Consider the following 21,441-nt stretch of genomic DNA (forward strand, 5'->3'; position numbering starts at 1 on the left):
GCTCAGGCAATCCACTCACCTCAGCCTCCCAAAGGCGCGGGATTACAGGCTGAGCCACCGAGCCCGGCTTAAGTTATTTTTATGGCAAGGGAAATTTATCCTAACTTTAAAAGCTATTTCTATAGCTTGGAGAAAAAATTGTAGGAAATTGAGACCAAAGACAGAGGGGCTGCAACAATCTGAGTGATGTCATTGGCGTCGGGACGAAGAGTCATAGGAAGTGAATGGATTCAGAAATTATTTTTCAGGAGGTAGCATGGGCTCTGCTCCACGGCTGGATGTAAAAGGCAAAGATGAAAGAGAAGCAAAAGGTGGAGCTCAGGTTTCCAGGAAGAATGTCGGGCATGCCATACCTTGAACTGTAACTTGGGAGGAGGAGATGGCTTGGGAGAGGGGATGCTAGATCAATGTTGAGATATCTGAGTACATCCAGGTCTTACCAAAAAATTAACTGATGTGTGGAACCAAAGCACAACAAAGAAACATGCTAGAGACAGAGAACTGTGTCCATTTTTTTTCCTGCTGAATGCTACCTATGTGTATTTTGTAAATTAAAAAACACATAATTAGCTTAGGCTACTTTCTGAATTCAAAATAAAAACACATCATTGTGCAGCAATATTAAGAACTCTTTTTTTAAGCCACAGCCAAAAGGATTCAAGTTCTGTTCATCAACTGAAGATCTTCCTGCTATCACCAGTGCAAGACAAAAAAAAAAAACAAACCATTTGTAAGATACCACTGTACTCAAAGCCACAAGTATGTCGTTAGCATGCTCCCTTAAAACAAGGTAGCAATTACCTAGTGATTAGCTGTTAATCTGTCTATTCAAACTGATTTTCTGTCTCTTAAAAATAGCAGAAATTATACAGGTTTTAAATCAATTTGATGTGGAAAATTAGTTTTCACCCCATATGCTAGAATTTCAGCATTAAAGAGAAATTGATTCTAAACTGCAGAGCTGGCACGCAGAAAGAAAAACGTGTCCTACTCGAGACCCTGCATTTCTCATTTCACTTGCTGGCAATTCATGAATTCTTAATGTAGGGAATTCCCTGTGCTGGAGGATGCAGAGGTAAATAAGACAGATGTAGTCTCTGCTCAAAGACTTCAGCTCTTGTTTCCAAGGTGAAACCTACTCATGTGAAGAATCCCTGCTGCTGTTGAGGTCTGAGGGAGAAAGAGTGTTTATGCAGTGTGCTTCATAACAGCATTCTTCATATAGAAGATAATTTTCATCTTTCTCAAACTGAAACAACATGCAATTATATCAGCAAGGTTCACATATCCCTACGAGCTGCTCTTCGAAGTGTGAAGTGTTACATATTTTACTTCACCTAATTCTCATAATAACCTTATAAAAGTTGATAGAATTGTTATTCTCATTTTAAACAGAGAAAGCCAAGACAGAGAAGACTCTACCTGAGGCTATTCAGCTCGGAAGAGTGGAGCTCAGATCATCAGACAGCTCAGTCCATCCTCAGAGAATCTTACATTTTCTGGGAGCACACAGTTCTGTTATTGGTGTGGTGGTAAACACGTTATTTATACATTTAGAAAACTTTGTTTTTAAGTCTGGAAGTCAGCAAACTGCGAGCTTTATATTTATTAGCAAACACTCTATATTGCAGATTGTCAGCTTAAGGACCAGTTCTGCAAAGTGTTCCTATCCCTAATTGTAAGAAAATTCTGTATTCTTGTTGTTTAATTCTATATTTCAACTTAGTAGACAAGGTCACTCTAGTTTCAACCTGATAGCAATGTCAATTTTATAAAATAGCTAATTTTAATTTTGAGGAATAACTCCAGGTGGCTATTTACTAACTTTCAGTTATTCCAAGTTTTATATTGGGGAATCCTTGAAATTTTTCTGGAAAATTGCATTTACTTGTGTTTATACATTACCTCGGGAACAGGTCACAGCACCAGCAAGTGTAGAAAATGGTCACATATAGTGACACACTGGGGCGAGTGACGAGGCTGCTGGGACTGGAGGCCACTGCCCATGGCCTCTCTTCTAATCAGCTGGTCTGAGACCTTGGAAATCACTATTTGGGTACACCTAGGGTGGATCCTTCTAAGCCAGGGACTGTGGAAGCACCTCAAGGAGCTCTGGCCTCAAAGAATAAGCTGAGCTGAGATTTGAGGAAACTGAATAACTTAGAGATTGTTATAGAGGCATGGAGATTTTTACAATCACTAAAATCTCCATTACTTATTTCAAAAGAAAGAAGAATCATACCACAAATCATAATTGCCAATAAAAATCATATATATAATAAAAATGTCTACCCGATAAGTTAGTCCACTTGATAAATGAACAGAATTTTGAAAGAGTAAGAGAAGTTTATGAAATATAAGACATTAATGTCACAGTCATTGCAAACTTTGTATTCACATGCTTTTATACAAATGTTTTCATGGTTCAGTGATAGCATTTATGATATGGAAAAAAAAAGGTTAAGAAGGGCATGTGTCTAATGACTTATTACATTCAACTAGGCTCGATGAAAAGTAAAGGATTCAAGAAGCTAAAAATACGTAGTTCACCTACCTTTGCTGGAATTCTAACTAACAGATATAATCATATAATAATAATGATATATAATCAGAGAAGCACAAATCAAGTTTATAGGAGTTTAAAGAAGAAACAACACTCATGAGAGTGGGAAAAAGAATAATTATTCAGGGAAATGATAGCTTTGAATGGATGGGCTCTCCACATACTCCCATATCAACAGGGGAAGAAGAGAGGCAGAGACAGTAGGGGAGTCCAAGTCAAAAGCAGCTCAAGCACCAGCAGCAAGAGGGAATGTGTACACTCATATTCAGGACCCAGAGGCTGGGTCTGTGTGGCTCTATTATATAAATACAAATAAACATATGATATTAATACATGTAAGTGAGTAGAGTGAGATAACATTGGGAGGCTAGTGAATCTGACAGGAGCATTAGACCCTCAGGCATCCTGTAGGCACTAGGTTTGGCAAGTCATGGATGCCACATGAGCTTTTTGAGCAGGTGAGTCCCAAGATCATGGCCATGAAGAAGGGAGGACGACCAGATCAAGCCGTGTAGAAGAGATTTGATATGGATAACAGACAAAGAGCTCAGGAACTGCCCTTTCATAATTCCAATAAGCTGTAGTATTTTATGGTTTCATTCTCGAAACAATCCCCCCTGTAACACGTATTCTATATGAGGATACTGAGACCCGAATCTGTACTTGGGTGGACCCCACATTTCCAGCTCTTTCTGCCGCACTGCAGAAAGACTAGTGGAGGTGACTAGTGTCAGGGGAAGATGGAAGCAGGGATACTGAGGAAGGAGTTCAATGAAAGTGGACTGCATCACTAGGAATGGCATTGCTGGAATGAGGAAGCGCTCCGATGACACTGAGGATTTGGTGCTCAGAGAGAAACATTCTTCTCACCTGGAGTCTGAATTGAGACTCAGGCTGCTCAAGTATATCAGGTATCTGTGAGATATTAGGCATAAATATATAGATTTGGGGGTATTCCTCACAGAGTTGATCGTTGATGAGCAAGACAGAGCCACCAAAGAGAAGCCTGCTTATGGGAGCAGAAATCTTAGGGTCCCTCAAATGTCTGGCGGCACAAGGAGGGAGTAATAAACTGGGATGAGAATAGTTACAAACTAATATTCAGGTTTAGTGGTTTAGTGTCTTGGCAAACATTAAGCTAAAAACAGGAGTTTTACAAATTAATGTACCCATTCATAAAGTTAATTTTAATTCTCTTAATTTAAAATAGTTGTTGAATGGTCCCTAACATTTATTTTTACTGTAAAAATAATGCGGGATGAAAGAAAGAAGTAAACAAATAGTAAAAAGTGCTACTTGAAGTTTCTTTTAAATTTGAGAATGATCAGCATTTTACCAAATATTTCTAAATTGGGAAGGGCAGGGTAAGTCAAGATTGCAGCAAATTGCTTTTAAGTTTTTGCTGTGGCACAAACTGTGACAGTTTTCTTAAGGTTTTATCTGAAGAGCAATCTGATAAGATGAATTATGATTATAATTATCTCCATAGCAACAGCATTGAATAACAGACATCTGGTATATATACTGTATACACAGCAGTACTATATCTAGTATATACATTGGTTCTGTTAGATCACAGTTGTTCCTCCTTAATTCTGCCCAGAAATTTCAGCAGAATTGTTACAGAGCTGTAAACTAGAATAGGTAATAAAACTCATGGTTTTTGAGAAGATTGGATGCTATTTGAGATATTAAGCAAGAAGTAGTCTCTCCCATCTATGGGCTGTCTTCAAGCTCTAATCTATTTCCTTGGTTTTCTAGAATTTATCTGAGACGACTTGGCAAGAATAAATAGAAATTCAGATGAAAGAAGTCAATACCTAGTGCCACCCACTGTCAACATTAAACTCAGTGGTTGGTTTTAGGTGAACAACTGGTGTGAACACACAAATGTGACATTATTTGCTAAGTCCTAAAACATTCAGTGAAAACCCTTTCTCTAACCTTGTGAAGAATTTAACCAATAATAATATAATTCCTTATAGGGTATTCTGATTACATCTGATAGCAGAAAATAATAGAAATTCTAATGGAATAGAAACTTTTTTTTTTTTGAGTTGGAGTCTCACTCCCTTGCCCAGGCTAGGTTAGAGTGCAGTGGCACACTCACAGCCACCCCAGCGTTGACCTGCTGGGCTCCAGCCATCCTTCTGCTTCAGCCTTCCAAGTAGCCAGAACTACAGGAGCGCACTACCACACCCAACTAATTTTTTATTTATTGTAGAGACATGGTCTCACCAAGTTGCCCGGGCTGGTCTCGAACCTGTGGGCTCAGGCAATCCATTCTCCTCAGCTTCCCAAAGTGCTGGGATTAAAGGCTGAGCCACCGAACCCAGCTGGAATAGGAACTTCTAAAAATACTATTTGTGATGAACAAATCCTTGTGGTTTGGAATAAAAAAGGTGAAACAGGTGCTACCTTCTATGCAAATCTTCATTATAAAATAGTGTGAATGTTTTCTCTTTAGAAAAGAAATGTGAATTTTACATGGACATATTTGGATTTCTAATAATGATTACATCAGGCCTTAAAATGTAGCAGTTCAACAATCAAAGGGTCTGACTTACTAAACTTGCCTCTAACAAAGAAAAAATATTTGTACCCACAGTGATTAACTCATCATTCTACTAACTGGACCTGAGGAGAAAGCAAATCAAAGTGAGCTAAAACTTCATCTTCCTCCCTGACACCACTCCACCAAATAGTATATACCTGCATGTGTAAGTGGTAGCTAAAACCCTTGAAGGATTAGGGGCAGTGAAAATGGACTCCTGCTCAGGAAGGGAGTTGCTGGGATGGTAAGATCAGGACTATAGAAGATCTGTTTCCCGGCAGTGCCTCGTTTTATATCAAACTTGCTCAAATGATACCCAAGTTGTGTCTGATACTCTCTGTGGAACAGGAAAAAATGGATATTAGAGAGCTGAGAGTTGGATAATGATAAACCATTTCTTTGTGCACAACTAGTAAAAGCCCTGCTTCTCTTTAAACGTCTGCTGTAAACAGATCTTATTTTGACTGCCCATAAATTGGCTAGAGACATTTGGCATGGATTGCCTTTTCATCATCAGCCAAGTCCAGAAACAATCCCTCATCATTTATGAACAAGCACAAATAAATTAAAATTTTGCAACCTTACAGAGGGCATAGTCCAACTTCCACCAATGGAACAGAGGCAAGAGACTGTATTCCACTTTTGTGTTAATTTATCACCTTATTATTGTTATGTTATTATTATCAGTAGTAGTAGTAACAGGCCAGTGCAATGCAAAGGATGCTCTGCAGACCAGCATCCCTGGAGCGCTGGTGAGAAATGCACACCCTCAGAACCACACTGGACCTGCTGAGTCAGGACGGCTGGGTCCAGCATCGTTGTTGCGGTAAGCTCTGGGTGAGCCCAATGACCCCTGAGGTTTGAGAAGCATTGCTTTGGACAATGAGGAAGGTACTCAAGGAAGACAGTGGTGCAAAGTAAGCAAGCATTGTGATTCTCTCTTCCTACTGAATCTAAGTCAAAAGAAAATTACTCAGAAATGAAATGAAGAGCCCCTTGATCTCCAGAGAAGACATCATCCTGATGTAGAGATCTAAAGAGAGAAGGGACAGTCACCTCCAGAATGACATTCTTCCTGGGATGGGCTCATATTCACTGTGTTACAGGCCACCACCTTCCAATACAAATGTTTTGCAGTGTTCAAGACAAGCTTTGCATCACCACCACCACTCTTGCCTTCCCTTGGTGGGAGTATTTGCAGATAAATATCACAACAATTTCTGCATCTCCGATTTAAGTCACCAATGCTGCATACACTTATGATGTGGCTGTCCTACAGCACACATTTTTTTCCAACACATTCAGGCTTCATTCACCATTTGTAGACAAAGCAACTGTGGTTCCAGAAAGGAAATGCTACGTATAGATTAAGTGTAATCTTGACTTGTAAACGAAAGGTTCCAACTCAGCATCTGGTGACTAAAGAGTAATGGATCTTAGAATTGCAGCTACAGAAATAGGCAGCCCATCTCCTGGAAACAGAGAAAGGCGGTCCCCTGGAGGCCAGAAAGTTACTTAGGACAATAGCAGTAGCATTTGCTTTCTGAATAATATTATCCAGGGAAATATTGGGGGGGAAACTTTAGAAATATTATGTTTCACATTGTAGCAACATAAAATCAGAGGGACAGCTATTACCATCCTTCCATTTTAATAACCTCAAAGCCTGAGGGTATCTAATGAGACTGAGATAAACGAGATCATTATTTGGTGAGTTTGACCAGTTTAAAAATTGAGCCACTTAATTATCTCCTCTGTGGCCATTCTATTTCCCAACTAGCACTGTTTTTTAAAATGATTTTTTTTCACTCATACACATTTCTTTTTGTTGTTGTTGTTGTTGTTGTTGTTGTTTTTGAGTTGGAGTCTCACTCTGTCGCCCAGACTGGAGTGCAGTGGCCGCTCCCGGCCACCGCAGTCTCGCCTGCTGGGCTCCGGCGATCTTTCCGCCTCAGCCTTCCAAGTAGCCGGAATTACAGGCATGCGCTACCACGCCCAGCTGATTTTTTCATTTATTGTAGAGATGAGGTCTCGCTGCCCAGGCGGGTCTCGAACCCGCGGGCTCAGGCAATCCACTCAACTCAGTCTCCCAAAGGCACGGGATTACAGGCTGAGCCACCGAGCCCGGCTCATACACATTTCTTTATGGAGAAAAAAAGAAATATATTATTTGTGGTGAATGATGTTATTTTTAAATATTTTAATCTATTTGCCAATAAATAAATATCCTAATCTTGATGGAAACATACTTTTATTTTACATTTTTAGTAGATAGCATAACAGCTTTTGATTAAATCCAGATGATTAATCATTATTTTCATTAATTATCTAGACAAAGATGTGCGTATATTACATTTCTCCTTCCTGACAACAGAAGGTTTCTTGACAAATTTGATTAATTTGTTTTGCATCCAAATTAAGTGATGCATAAAAATAAATAACAACCATTTCTAGAAATCTGAAGAAAAAGTAAGCACTACTAAAGATAATACTAGAAAAAAACATATTAAAAATTTGTTGAGACTGTTATTGACAAAAAGAGAAAAAAATCTTAGTAAATACTATGGTAACCTGAAAGTTTTCTCAACTTACATTATCAATATGTAAATGTGAAGCAATACAATGGCTGAAGTGAGGAACACTATACTCCTACTCACAAAACTAATACATATTGACAACCTAGAGAAAATTGAGCAGAACTGGAGCACCAATATAAATCCAATAAGTCCAAAAGAAGTCAGGTCCACTATGGAAAACTGAGTTATCTATAAATCCAGCTTTCAATAAAATATTTGAGGATAATATTGCTGCATATTAAAAGTTAAAGGCAAACATGTCTCTCTTTATTTCTATTAAAAAAATCAATACTCTAGAGAGGCAGAGGTATTTTTGAAATTAATAGTCACTTAAAATTTTTGATGAGAAATGCAATTTTTGTTTATATAAATTGCCAGATTAGGATATAATCAAAAGCTTGGCATACATATAGATATATAATCCTCCTGTGTTAGCTGATTCACAATTCATTTTAATTATAAAAATGATATCTATATGCTTGTAAGCAATTTATGGTTCTTTCCAGGTAATACAATTAAAAAGAGTAAAATGAAAATGTTAATAATAGCAAAATGTATAGTGTAACATCAGACTCTTTTTTTCAGTCTTACATGATAATTTTTCAACCTGCCTTAATGCATGAAAGTCAGCAAATAAAGCTACCAAATAAGGTACACTATCTTTTTCAAAGCTAGATTTGTAAAATGTTTTCCAAACAGCAGGTGGCAATCTTTGTAAATCTGATTGCAGCAGTGCTGTCTTACTTCTATATATGTAGATGAAAAGCAGAACCTTGGTATGCTGAGAATGGTTTGGATAGCCTCAAATATTAAAAAGGTTTATTTAATCAAGCTTGTCATTCTAATGAAATTTTTCACTGGGAAAAATAAATGTTTTTGTTTAATGTTTCTTATTTCTTATGCAGCATGGGAAAAATGTCACTGTGGTAATCCATAGATCCCCCTCCACTTAAAATTTCACATGCTGGCTATATCTTAATCATATTAAATTCATATGGTTATAAGAATGAACAGAACTAATTTTAGCTCTAAAAACCTTACTGACAGGTGACTCCTAAAGTCCAGTTTTGTTGGTATTCTTAGTGCTGAACTGTGAGAAGTCTTTAGAATTCTAACTATGGAAAAATACAAAGCTTGGACTCCTGGATATCTCTTAGAATACCGTGTTTTTTTTCAGAAGTGAAGCCACATGGTAGACAGAGACAGAACTCCATGGTTTTCTGAACTAAGAAGAACCTTAACCTTAAACACCCTGCAACCAGCTGCACTCAACTACCTCCAGAAACCAGATACCAGGAGAGAGCAGCAAGCTCACTCACAAGCTCACCAGCCCAGGTCTCCAAGAGGGTCTTCAAATGATATACATTCAGCACTTTCCTCTATACCACGCTGGGAAGTTTTAAAATTCCATTCTACCACCTCTTTAGTATGCTTATATATTTTTTCCCTATGATATGATCCTAAAATCCTGATTTTTGCTGTATACTCCAGTCCTCAATGTGTCAATAATATTTCAATGGAATATGTGCAAGATTAGCAAGGAGTCATTCTAAATGATCTTTTAAAATACCAACTCTGTAATTTGGCCAATTTCTGACCTCTCATTTTTTCCTATAGTTCTATGTAAAAATCTTTGATAGCAGCGCTTACATGACTTCATTAGTAATTAAGACCTTGGCTTCCATTTTAAAACGTATTTTTCATGGGAATTTCCTTTTACAGTGAAAAACAGGGCCAAGGCAGGTAGATGGAGCAATACCCTGGGTGGCATATGAGGGTGACAGTCATTAACACCAGAACTTAGAAGCATCTGGATATCAACAGCATCTCCTAATCTTCCCCCTTAACATTTAACACATCTTTCTACTTCTAGCATATATAATCTAAGGCAACTTGTTTTGTATTCTCAGCAAACAAATATTCCATAAAATATTGAAAAAAACCCCACTACCCTTAACTAATTCAAACTATATCCAGCCTCATACCTTTATCCTATACCTTTATACCTATATCCAGTGAAGTACCTTTGTATCATCATATTTTTCAATGTCATTTTACAACAAATAACCTACAGTCCTATGGAGCTATTCTATGACATGCAAATAGAGGGTGCACGAATAGTATAGAAACTAGTAAACTGCCCCTTATCCCTAGCAACCCTTCCATGGAGGAAGCGCTGTCCCCAGTGAATAACAGCACTTTTGATCACTTTTTCAGGCTGCCTTTTTTGCATTGGGAAGGTTTGGTCAATTCTCACCAGGGCACCGCTGCTCGCTGCATCTCCTCACTTCCTCGCCTGTCCCCTCGCATTGCTGCCCCGTGATCGCTGCTCCCTGGCAAGTCCGAATCCTCCTCTCCCAGCCGCCATCACAGGACTTGGAACAGCCGCTCCAGTGACCCCACTGGTTCCACTGACCATTGGCTGAAAGAAACGTGTCACGGTCAATAACACTCATTCACCAGGAATTTTAAAATCTGAGGATGCCACTGTTCCTTCTATTTTTATTAGTCCACCACCATGAATCAATTTCATTCAAATATTGAAGTTCCTGGTGAAATACAGAGTGCTGGAATGAACAGAATTGATGTAAGTGTGTGAGAGTCCTTAAATGGACATCAACCATGTAAAAAGTGTGTGTTTTATCACCTGCACTGGCCCGTCATCTCAGATTCTCCCAAATTGTATGTCTTATTAACATGGCATACAGTCAAATAAGCTCTGGTACAACTGGCTTCATCTATGAGAAATAGGTCATTATCATCTTAGCATTCCATGGCTTTCAGGCATGTCTCTGCCATGTTTCATAAACAGTAAGTGTCCCTTAAGTGCATGGCTGGGCCTTACCTGTACACTCAGGGTTGGAGCACTCTCTGCTCTCTGCCCATGGCCCCCTGCACTCGGAGCCCCCGTGGGCAGCCGCCGTGCACTGTCGGCTCCTCTGCTGTGTCCCATTCGAGCATGTTACTGAGCACTGGCTCCACGGACTCCACTCCTGCCATTGACCATCAACTGCCAACACACACACACACAGAGAGAGAGAGAGAGAGAGAGAGAGAGAGAGAGAGAGAGAGAGAGAGAGAGACAGTCTGAGAAGAGGTTCCAACAGGGGAGGCTGCACAAAATGGTAACATTGCCCTTGGAGGCAGATCCCAATTCATGGGTTCTCAGTGAACATAACGGAAGGTCCCACTGGTGTGAGATTTTATTATTACTCCCCAAACCATTATTGCCTTATTTTCCCCCTTCTGTTTCCTTTCATGTATCCAGTGTCTGTCTTGATTTATTCATTTACTCAAAAAATATTTATTGCTCTCTCAAAAATGCCAGGCATTGGGCTAGGAGATGGGTGCAGAGAGCAGTAGACAAAATAAATACTGAACAATACCTTATAGAGTTCATACTAGAGAAGGAAATGCTAGAAATAACCAAAAATTACATGCTAAATAAATCAATGATATGGCAGAGTTGCGAAGGATACTTCAGGACACTGTGAGATGAGAGTTCAGAGGGTCCAGGTAGTCTTCCCTGACAATTTGAGATTGAGATTTCAGGCAAGACTTGAAGGATAACGAGAAAATACTTAAGAGAAAGGAACATTCCACACAGAGGGATATATGAGGGGGGAGCCCCCCCAACCCAGAATTTATTTATAAAAAATTATATATTGTTACATGTTTAAACTTCAGTCATCTTCAAAGTACTCTGTTTGATGCAATACACCTATCAAGATGCTTTTTCCACTGCTCTAAACAGTTTTTGATCTTGTCAATTTTGATGCCTTTTAGTGCTTTTGCTGGTTTTTGTTTCACCTTTTCCACATCAGCAAATCGTTTCCCTTTGAGGACTTTTTTCATCCGGGGAAACAAAAAAAGTTGCTCAGGGTAAGATCAGGTGAATAGGGAGGGTGGAGCACAGGGGTCATTCCTTTTTAGTAAAAATCTATTGACACTCAGTTAGGTGTGGGCAGGTGCACTCAAAAATCACCCATCATGAAATGGGCAAACATGTTGAAAGAATCTCCAAAAAGTATTCACTAAAGCTAAATGCAGCCTCTCACAACAATGCTAGCTGGTACACTGATGCTAGTGAGTTTCTTCTTACCTAGTAAGGGAAGCCTGTACAAGGGGCCTGCCTATCAAAAATAATTTGGGGGGGAGGCTCCCCCTCATACAAAGGTCTTTGTCCAAAAAAAAAGGCATTGCCAGCAGTTGGATGAAGTCCATTGTGAGCACAATCTAGAGAGCTGGGCTGAGAGAGGCAGCCAATGAGGTTGGTAAAAAGAAAGACAGAGGCCAGGTTTTGCAGACCTTCATCAACTTTGTTTAGGATTTGGGGTATTATTCCCAGATTTAAATGAATATTCTAAGATTAGATCTAGTTCATCTCGGAGAGAGAGAGTAACAGAAGTTGGGGAGGGCCTGAGCTGAACTGACAAAGCAGTGCTGATGCCCTTTCTTCAGAGAGCAGAGCACCACTAGGAAGGGTGATAATAGGAACTCCTGCAGGAGGGGCCCATAGCTGAAGAAGAGACATGATCTAGGTGATGTCCAGATGTCTGGTGTCTGATGACTGAAATTAAATACAGATTGTGGAACTTGACTTGTCTTTGGGAGATTCAAATTAGGATTCGTTTATTTATTCATTCACTCATTTAAATACTTTTTGAGACTTTATAAGTTATCAGGCACTGTGATAGGTATTAACTATAGACAGAAAATAAAAGAATATAAATTTCCATCTCAAAAATCTTATAATTTAGGACAATATTCATGCAAATTAGTAAATAAAAGGGTGAAAACAACATCTTAACATGATACATGCAGTGTTTTGCTTTCAGAGAACAGATCACATCTACTGGGGGAGTAATTATATTAGACTTGGAATGCTGAGATTTGGATAATTTAGACAAAGGAGATAGCACAGACAAAGCCATAATCCCATACACCACACAATAGAAACAAGTAGTCAACCAGAAGTGCTTTCCATATTAGAGTGCACAAACCATAAATAAATGGAAAAGATGCACTAATATATGGCTGTCTACTTTTTCCAATATCATTCTATGGTTCTTGGTCAATTTGATCACAGGTGAAAGAGAACTCATCACAAACCCAAAGTTCCGACATAAGCAAATGTTGCTGTGAAAATCCATCCAAGCAAACTGGAAAGCCTGGCAGAATACAGGCTTTCAACCTAAGTTCAAGTCTTACATGTACTATTAAAATGAAGGTTGCTTAATAGGTATCTAGCTGTACTTAGTAAACCCTTTGTGAGATTCAAAAACACAAATGCCAATTTAATCATTCCTTTCATGTAATTTTAGCATCACACTTTACTCAAGGTATTTGATACAATCTTACTGGCTATGTAGTCTATTTTTCAGAGGAAAACAAAAACAAATGAACTTTATAAATTACCTATTTCTTCTCTATTTTGACTTTAAGGATGAGTGTGTTTTTCATTTCAGTATTTTGCTTTTCAAAGATAACATGCATTGAACTTGATTATGAGCCCTCACTCTCCTAAGCATTCTGAGAAAGGTTTATAAAAAAAAGATTCATGCCCTGCACCTTACAATCTATTTGGCTAAAGAATGTACAGTAAGGACATTATTGAGAACATTCAGAAAGCAACATATTGACAAAGGCAAATGAGGTGATGCCAACCCTATCTTAGTGCCAAATGACTGGAAAGAAGAGATTTTGATATCCTTAAGTATTCTGGTTTGAGGTGAATTTTGAGTATGATTTATTATGAATGCAGTAGTTACACACTCACTGGCAAAAAAATGGATAAGTCTTTCTAGTTTAAAAGGATATGAATTCTAGAACAAGCAAGTCATGTAGAAATTGCAGAAAAGATAATTAGGCAGGAGCTTGTATTTTCTATGTGGAATGAGGAAAAAACCTTACTCAAAGGTATAAGGAAAAATGAGAATATTTGTGAAGGGTTTTGCTCATCAAGCTTTTATTGCATAAGCTAAATAAATTTGAGGACTTTAAATTAATATATTTGTCATATTAGTTGTTCACTTGGTTCTGGCAATATAAATATTCTATGTTTTGGCTAAAATTTAAGAACGAATTAACATTAGAAATTTGAAGGAAAATTTGAAGTTCAACACAACCATAAACATCAACTAAACAAGCATTTTAGATGTAAACAGTTTTGTGTACAAAGTCAGTGATACACAGAATGAAATTGAAGAGGTATCAAGTGGGCATATTTTACTGTGGTCTTTTACATTAAGAACTGAAAGAACCTTCTTTTAAACATTAGCTGCACTGTTATGAAAGAATTGACTTGACAATGTAATTCATTGGACATTAAAAAGGAGATAAAGACCACATTTCTTTAGTGTGTCAAGTATAAGTTACCGAGAAAACAGAGCCTTGAGAAGTCAGAAAGAAAAGGGACATATGAATTTAACTTAAAGGACTAGAAAACAGAATATGTGCATGTGTATACATATATATTTATAAATATATTTATATATGACAAATGTGAGACATTGTTTTACTCTTAGTTTTTAAAAAAATTTTTTTTTCAGTTTGATGTCCTAAAAAAAAAAATTATTAAATATTGTGTCCTTTTTAGGGACCTTAGCCGAAAGACAATTTCAGGAAACAGTAGTATCATTTTACTGAATGAGAAAAAAAATGTAGAATGGAGAAGTTGGGAAGGTGCAAATTAAGAGTTTTGTTTTGAACACTTAAACATTTCCAAATAGAATATGTGCATTATCTTTCAGGGATCAGTGCTGAGAAATTTTAAAAATTATTATAATATAAATCTCTATTTTTTATAACCACTCATCTGGATTCTCCTGAAGGAAGAGACAGAGTTTTTCTTCTCACCTGATGCTTAACTGGGAGTGGAAGGGGTAAGGACACTGTCCCTTTCAACCCTGTGGGCACATGTGGCTTGTCTCCTGTTTAGCAACAAGGCAGTGGAGACATCAATGCCCCTTTCTACCCAACGCCCGTCTCATGCACAGCTGACATTTGCAAGAGGGACCTCTCAGGGTCACTACAAGGTTATAAATTTGAAAATTCCGCAAGAAGCACACTGTGTTTCTTTTTTGTTTGTTTTGTTTCATTTTGTTGAGTTGGAGTCTCACTCTGTCGCCCAGACTGGAGTGCAGTGGCCTCTCCCGACCACTGCAGCCTCGACCTGCTGGGCTTCTGGCAATCCTTCCGCCTCAGCCTTCCAAGTAGCTGGAACTACAGGCGCGCTACCACACCCGGCTAATTTTTTTTTGATTTTTTGTAGAGATGAAGTCTCACCAAGTTGCCCAGGTGGGTCTCGAACCCGCAGGCTCAGGCAATCCACTCTCCTCAGCCTCCCAAAGGCGCAGGATTACAGGCTGAGCCACTGAGCCCAGCAGCATACTGTGTTTCTATCGAACGCTTATTCACCATCTTGGCACTTTGTCAGAACAGAGTCCCCTTCTAAGGTAGGAAGGTGGAAAGCCTCCACAACCCCTCAAGTCTCCTAGACACACAGGTAAAGGCTTTTCAGGTAAGTTGAGTCTTTGCCTGGCATTGTGCAGCCAGAACATGGGGACAGATGGACACATGACAAGTCACATCAAGTCATGGTGGAGACACGTGACAAACAAGTAATCACACAAATCAGCAAGGTCATTTGGGCTTAAGGTGTTACAAAGACCAGTGCTATAGCAAGGGTCAGTCATGCCTTTCTGAGAGATGCTGTTAGAGCTACATCTGAATCACTGGAAGGAGTCTGTCACAGGAAGATCTATGGAAGGCTCTACTCAAGTGCACGGGGTCAAGGAGCTTTGTGTGCTCAGGATCAGAGAGAAGGCTGGACCTTGTGGGGTCATGGAGAGGAAGAACAGCAGAAAATGGGGCAGAAGGTATACAGAAGCCAGACCTCATGGGCCCCACAGGCCAGGGACTAGGGAAGACGCAGAGCTGTGTGAGGATGCAAATGCAGGGAAGTGATAAAATGTCATTCATAGCTTAAAGCTTAATGTTGCTGTTGTATTTAGAATGGACACTATGGGGACAAGAATGGGCACTGGGAGACATTAGGAGTCTCTGCTAGTGTCTGGACAGAACTGGTGGTCAATGGATATGGCAGCATCAGTGGGCATAAGAAGTGGATATGTTTGCTGTACTTTCCGAATGTGGAGCTGGCAAGTTTGTGGTAGGGTGTAGAAAAATAGAGAATCGAGGCAACTTTAAGTTTTTGCCTTAATCAAATAGACAGAGGGCAGATCCTTTTATTGAACTGGGTTAGACTAGTGTTCAAATAAACCAAGGTGTGTGCAGCCCCAAAATCAACTATCAATCTATCCTTATGGTGTTGAATTTGGAATGCTGTTTTAGACCTAGGGCAGGGAGGACTGCCTGAAATACACTTGAACATTTGAAAACTTTGCCTCTCAAATTTATTTGAAATGTGAGCCCCCTCTTTTTTTTTTTTTTTTTTTAATTCATGAACACCATTTAACTGCACTAGATTGCAGAGTTTCTTCTACACTATGTAGCCAGATCATAATTAACACGTTCTTGGGTCTTTTCAATTTATCTTCATTACCATTATAAGCACGTGCAGTTGGATTTCTTTCTTTTAATGTTTGTTTTGCATTAAAAAACCTCAAATTCCTATTACTTTATGAGTCATTCAACAAAGGTGACAGGAATCAGGACAAAAAATCTGTGTTGTGAGCTGGGAGAATGCTGAGAGATCAGTCTGCCTTCCCATCAGGCAGTGTGCTTCCTCATAGTCCAGTGTCACACTGAGGACAATTAAAGTTTCCCTTCAGCAAAGTGACACATTACCAGATTTTCTAAAATCAGAAGAGTTAAAATGCAAACACTAAATCGCTAGATTTCTTGGGTTTTCTTTGTTATATGAACTTTCTCCTGAGAAGCTGCAATTGTGCTCATCTAGAAGAAAAAAACTGTCTTCTTTTGTACTGGGGCCAAATTAAACTCAAAGACAAATTTTAATAAAATATTTTATCAGTCTATTTTTACAATTTGATCAATAACTGTTGACAATCTAGGATAGATTAAATAACAATGGCCACAAATTAGACTATGTACCACTCCATACATTTGTGAATATTTTGGATAATGAAACTATCATTTCAGCATCAGCAACTGTTCTGGGTTGAATATTGCTGTTAAGTCAAATGTAAGGTGCAGTCAGAGGGGGAAAAACTCTGGCTTCTGGTTTTGAAGCTGTTTCATTTAATGATGACAAAGTTAGAGAGTTTAGATTTGCATCAGGTTGGGACTTACCCAGAGAATGGGAAAGATTCTTGCAGGAAAAAAAAGACCAAAATGTACCAAAGTGCAACCTGCTTTAGGTGTATGCTGAAGAGCAAAAACTCTATGCCATCCTCTTGCCATTTTAAAATAAACTTCAAAAAGGAAAACTAAAAATGCAATACCATTTTTAAAATTTAGAATTTAAAATATGAGCAAATGATTACAATAAAGCTAAGGTGGATAAAAAAACTGTTAAGTAAGTTAAAGTTTAAATGAGAAGACATATTAAAAAATAAAAGAAAGCAAGCCAAGATTAACAAAGACACACTTTAAAAAATCTTTTAAGCTAAAAACTGAAAGATCACTAGAAGAATGCTCAAAATCTAAAATGACACAAGGCAAATATAATTGCCATACAACAGACTAGAAGGTTATGAAGATAAAATTCAAATTAATTAAAGACCAGGTTAATGAGCCACCATCTGAGTTTCAAATTATAACATCCTCATGCAGACACAATCAGGGACCTTTGAACCAAGTTCTGGCAAATGTTTAGCCTCTCCCCACTCACTGTCTCCACCAGAAGGGCTCCCTGCAGAGGGACCTGGCAGGTCATCCTCCCATAGATGCTGAGGATCAAAAGTTCAGGTTCACAGGAGACTGAAACCTCTTGCTCTGAATAACAGAGATGTTTGGGTTTGGGCCCAGTTGTGCTTCTGAGTCCCTACTCCCTCTCCCATGGGTAAGAGTATGGAAATGCACAACTACAACCTAGCAACCTCTCTCTCAGGGGTTCTGGGCTTACAAAAATGCATTTCTCAAATGCAGGATGAAGGTGTGACACTGCTCAACCCACAAACTGACACAAGCCTATGACACAAGTACTTCTCCCTAGTATAGATCTGGGAGAAGAATCTGTTTGGGTCTATGATTAAGGCAATAGAGCTCAGAAGTTACCATAATATCCTTAGTTTCTTTGATCTGTTTTTTTCAAAATCCCTTAAAGTAATATCTTTACATACATCCATTTTACTATTTTATAATAGTTTCTTACTATTCAATGTACTTCCCCCTAATTTTAATCATATGTCAATTCTGATATGGATGAGTCATGAATACTGTCTCCACTATATAAATGAGAAAACTGAGAGACAGAGAAGATGAATACGTTGCCTAAGTAAATATTTAAATTAAGGATTAGGCGTGAACCTTAATTCGAATCCTCTGAATTCTAGACCGCAGTGTTTCCCACCAACTCACATAATTAAACCCATTTATACATATTCTAGTATGTAAATGAAAACATATTTGCCAACAGTTCTTTCATTTATTTTAGTCTTTAATTCATTACCCAATTTTTATTTATCCTTTTCCTCTATGTATTTGTACTCTACTACATGAATACATATCAGATTTAGAAATGTCAAAACTGAAAAAAGCAAGGAGGACCAAACTTAAATGATGGGCTCTCCCAATCTTCATCTATGACGAGGAAAAATATTGTAACTATACTGTAAATGACTATAAAGAAAATTAGTATAAAGCTTGAAGTTTTGAACTAAGAACTTAAGCTTTTATGTGCCCTAAAGTGTTTAATTTTAGAAATGGTCATATAAATTTTATTTTAGGGACATATATTTGTATAATTTTAATGGAGGCCCTACTAGAAAACGCAAACTTTCCATTATGTCTGACACTTTTCTCCAGTAAAATATTAATAAAAATAAAAACCATCAAGGACAGAAGCTTCTAAAGTGATCAAATCACCTTAGAGGAGGAATTGCCATAAAAGGATATTTAGGACTGGTCTGACACTAACAGCTAGATCTCAGGGTGGTTATCAGCTTCCCTTAGTATCACAGCTAGGCCGTGTTATTTCTTGTTGGGTCTAAATCATCTCAGAGTGTATTAGTACCATACAAGGTCAATTTTGAGAGAAAAACAAGGTCACAGTGCCACCCACAAAGCACCAAACATTCTTCTTTCTCAGCTAATATGAGCGGCTGCTATTTTTTTTTTAACCCATCATAGCTAGTTCTTTGCTCCCCTGGGTAATTTTTTAAGAAGCCCTGACATGGAAATGTCTTGTCACTCTTTCTTGAAAATCAGCTTCTGATTCAGAGCAAAATCCCTCTTCCTTAAACTCTCCCCAAAATTGCCTAATACAAGCCCAAATCCCACAATATGTCTTTCTCACACCTTCTTACTGTGTCATCTTATGGCTTTCCAGGTTAGTTTTCCCTCACTGCCAAGAGTAACAAGCTTAGCTTGCTCAATTACAGGTAAGATCCTATGGGCTTTGGTTGAAGGACATTGACATCATAATACTAATATTTTGACAATGCTCACTTATCAGCAGATTGTCACATCATCTCACACAGTCCTGTGAAGTGGGTATTACTATTGTCCATATTTTGCAAAGATTAGAGGAGTGATATGGTTATGTCAAAAGATAAAAATCTAAACTTAAATATATGTTTTCTCTTGCATAAGTCCAAGATCTTTCCACTTCACCACATTGACACACAAATAGACCCACTAAATAGACACAGATCATGTTCTTTAAAATGGGATGAATATTAGAAATTTGGATTTGGGCATGTCAGGAAAATCCATTCAATAATAATTTATTGGTTACTACCAGGTACAAAGTTGCATGAAGAGATAATCAGGGAATGAGAAAGAAGGTTCTTGTCCTCAAATACATCAATTATTAATGTCATTATCAACTCAATGCTCAACTAGTGACTGCAGTGACAATTCAGAGAAAATAGAAAACATAATTGGGCCCACCAGAAGCCTTAAGTTTGGTGAGATAAGAAAATAAGCCACAAAGACCACTGAAAACACACACACATACACACACACACACACACACACACGCCTTTCCATAATATCTTAATTATTAGTATGGGAGACAAAAGAGGAAAAAAGATCACATTAGGTTTATTTGCCAGTTACTTTCTTTTATTGCTCTATGCCTCCTGCCCATCTTCCTTCAGAATCAGCCCCCATTCTCAGATGTGGTGTACTAATTAGTCTCTAATAACTCAGACAAAGAAATATCATTTCTCCCCTATTCTGTTTTCTTGTCCCCTGATATGGACCCCAGACCGTGGTTTTCCCTCACCTCAAAAGAAATGGGAGAAAGCCGCACATGGGCTAAGCAAAGTAGTTGATAGAATATTATCTACTTATAGCAAAGTAGCTGACAGGATATTATCTGCTTGTATGGGATATATGTACTTAAGACTGCATAAATAAAAATATTTCATTATTTAACATGAACAATGCATGCCATCCCTACATAGCATTTACTTTATTATAGAGGTTATATGCGCATTTCTTAAAAGGAGGATGCTGGAATGATGTTCTAGCATGATCCCACACTAAATGTCACTGCCTGCTACCACAACCCACATCGTCAAATCTTGAAAAAGTAGTGAGTCGTTAAAGATGCAATTTGTAGCCGGGCTTGGTGGCTCAGCCTGTAATCCCGCGCCTTTGGGAGGCTGAGGTGAGTGAATTGCCTGAGCCCGCGGGTTCGAGACCTGCCTGGGCAGCGAGACCTCATCTCTACAATAAATCAAAAAATCAGCCGGGCGTGGTAATGCATGCCTGTAATTCCGGCTACTTGGAAGGCTGAGGCGGAAGGATCGCCGGAGCCCAGCAGGTCGAGGCTGCGGTGGCCGGGAGCGGCCACTGCACTCCAGTCTGGGCGACAGAGTGAGACTCCAACTCAAAAAAAAAAAAAAAAAAAAGATGCAATTTGTGGCTCTGAGAGTTTCTTCTGTCCTCTTCCTGTGTACACGTCACACTAGGTCTAACCAAAAAGCAGTGTAGGCATTGACCACATACTTCACGGCTGATGGACCACCTAGCACAGATTTATTCATTAAGATGATGGGGATAAACGAGAGGCTTCAGATGGGATGGTTAGAAGATATGCTGCCTGAAGCCAGTGAATTCTCAACATTTCATTGAGACTAGAGTATTTATATGCATTTTTCAAATTTTCACATGCTTATGTCTGATTCTTCAAATTTGCACATGTTTATGTCTGAATCTTTGGAGTGAATTGTAATTGTTTTGAGATCAGGGTCTATATATGCTTCTTAGTAGTGTCTTACATCTAGCTGATATTTGATGATGCTTTTTATATTCAGTGAAGATTGCCTGCGTTAGCTATAAGTGATGAGTTCCAAGGAGAATTTCAAACCTTTGCTCCCAGTAAATCTTATGTAGTTTAAGTCATAATGCCAAAATTTGGGACAGAGTATAAAAACTTAAAAAAATAACAATCATAGGAGTTCATTTTTAGATAGTAAGTAAATTATGATACAATGTGGTGAGAATTTTATATGTTTTATATTTCAACTAAGTTACAAGAATAAAAACAACAAAAGTCAAAAATAAGTTTAAATACTCAAGAGTTGACGCATATACTCACTTATGGGAGAAATAAGCTAGGGCAGATTTACAACTAATATAATCATAATGTC

General features: G+C 38.3%; 1 protein-coding gene across 3 annotated transcripts in view; it reads right to left on the minus strand.

The window, feature by feature from the left end:
- Window positions 1-21,441, minus strand: part of ADGRB3 (adhesion G protein-coupled receptor B3) — a 731,019-nt gene that overhangs the window by 406,053 nt on the left and 303,525 nt on the right. For all 3 annotated transcript variants that reach the window (XM_008062740.2, XM_008062741.2, XM_008062739.2), the window contains 2 exons: window positions 10,539-10,703; window positions 9,951-10,115 (listed from right to left, as the gene is read on the minus strand). In XM_008062740.2, coding sequence (XP_008060931.1) covers window positions 9,951-10,115; window positions 10,539-10,703 — 330 coding nt within the window. The remainder of the gene's footprint in view (window positions 1-9,950; window positions 10,116-10,538; window positions 10,704-21,441) is intronic.

Source organism: Carlito syrichta, unplaced genomic scaffold (genome assembly GCF_000164805.1).
Source record: "Carlito syrichta isolate Samal-C Ts95f unplaced genomic scaffold, Tarsius_syrichta-2.0.1 Scaffold305809, whole genome shotgun sequence".
In the NCBI taxonomy this organism is placed as follows: domain Eukaryota; kingdom Metazoa; phylum Chordata; class Mammalia; order Primates; family Tarsiidae; genus Carlito; species Carlito syrichta.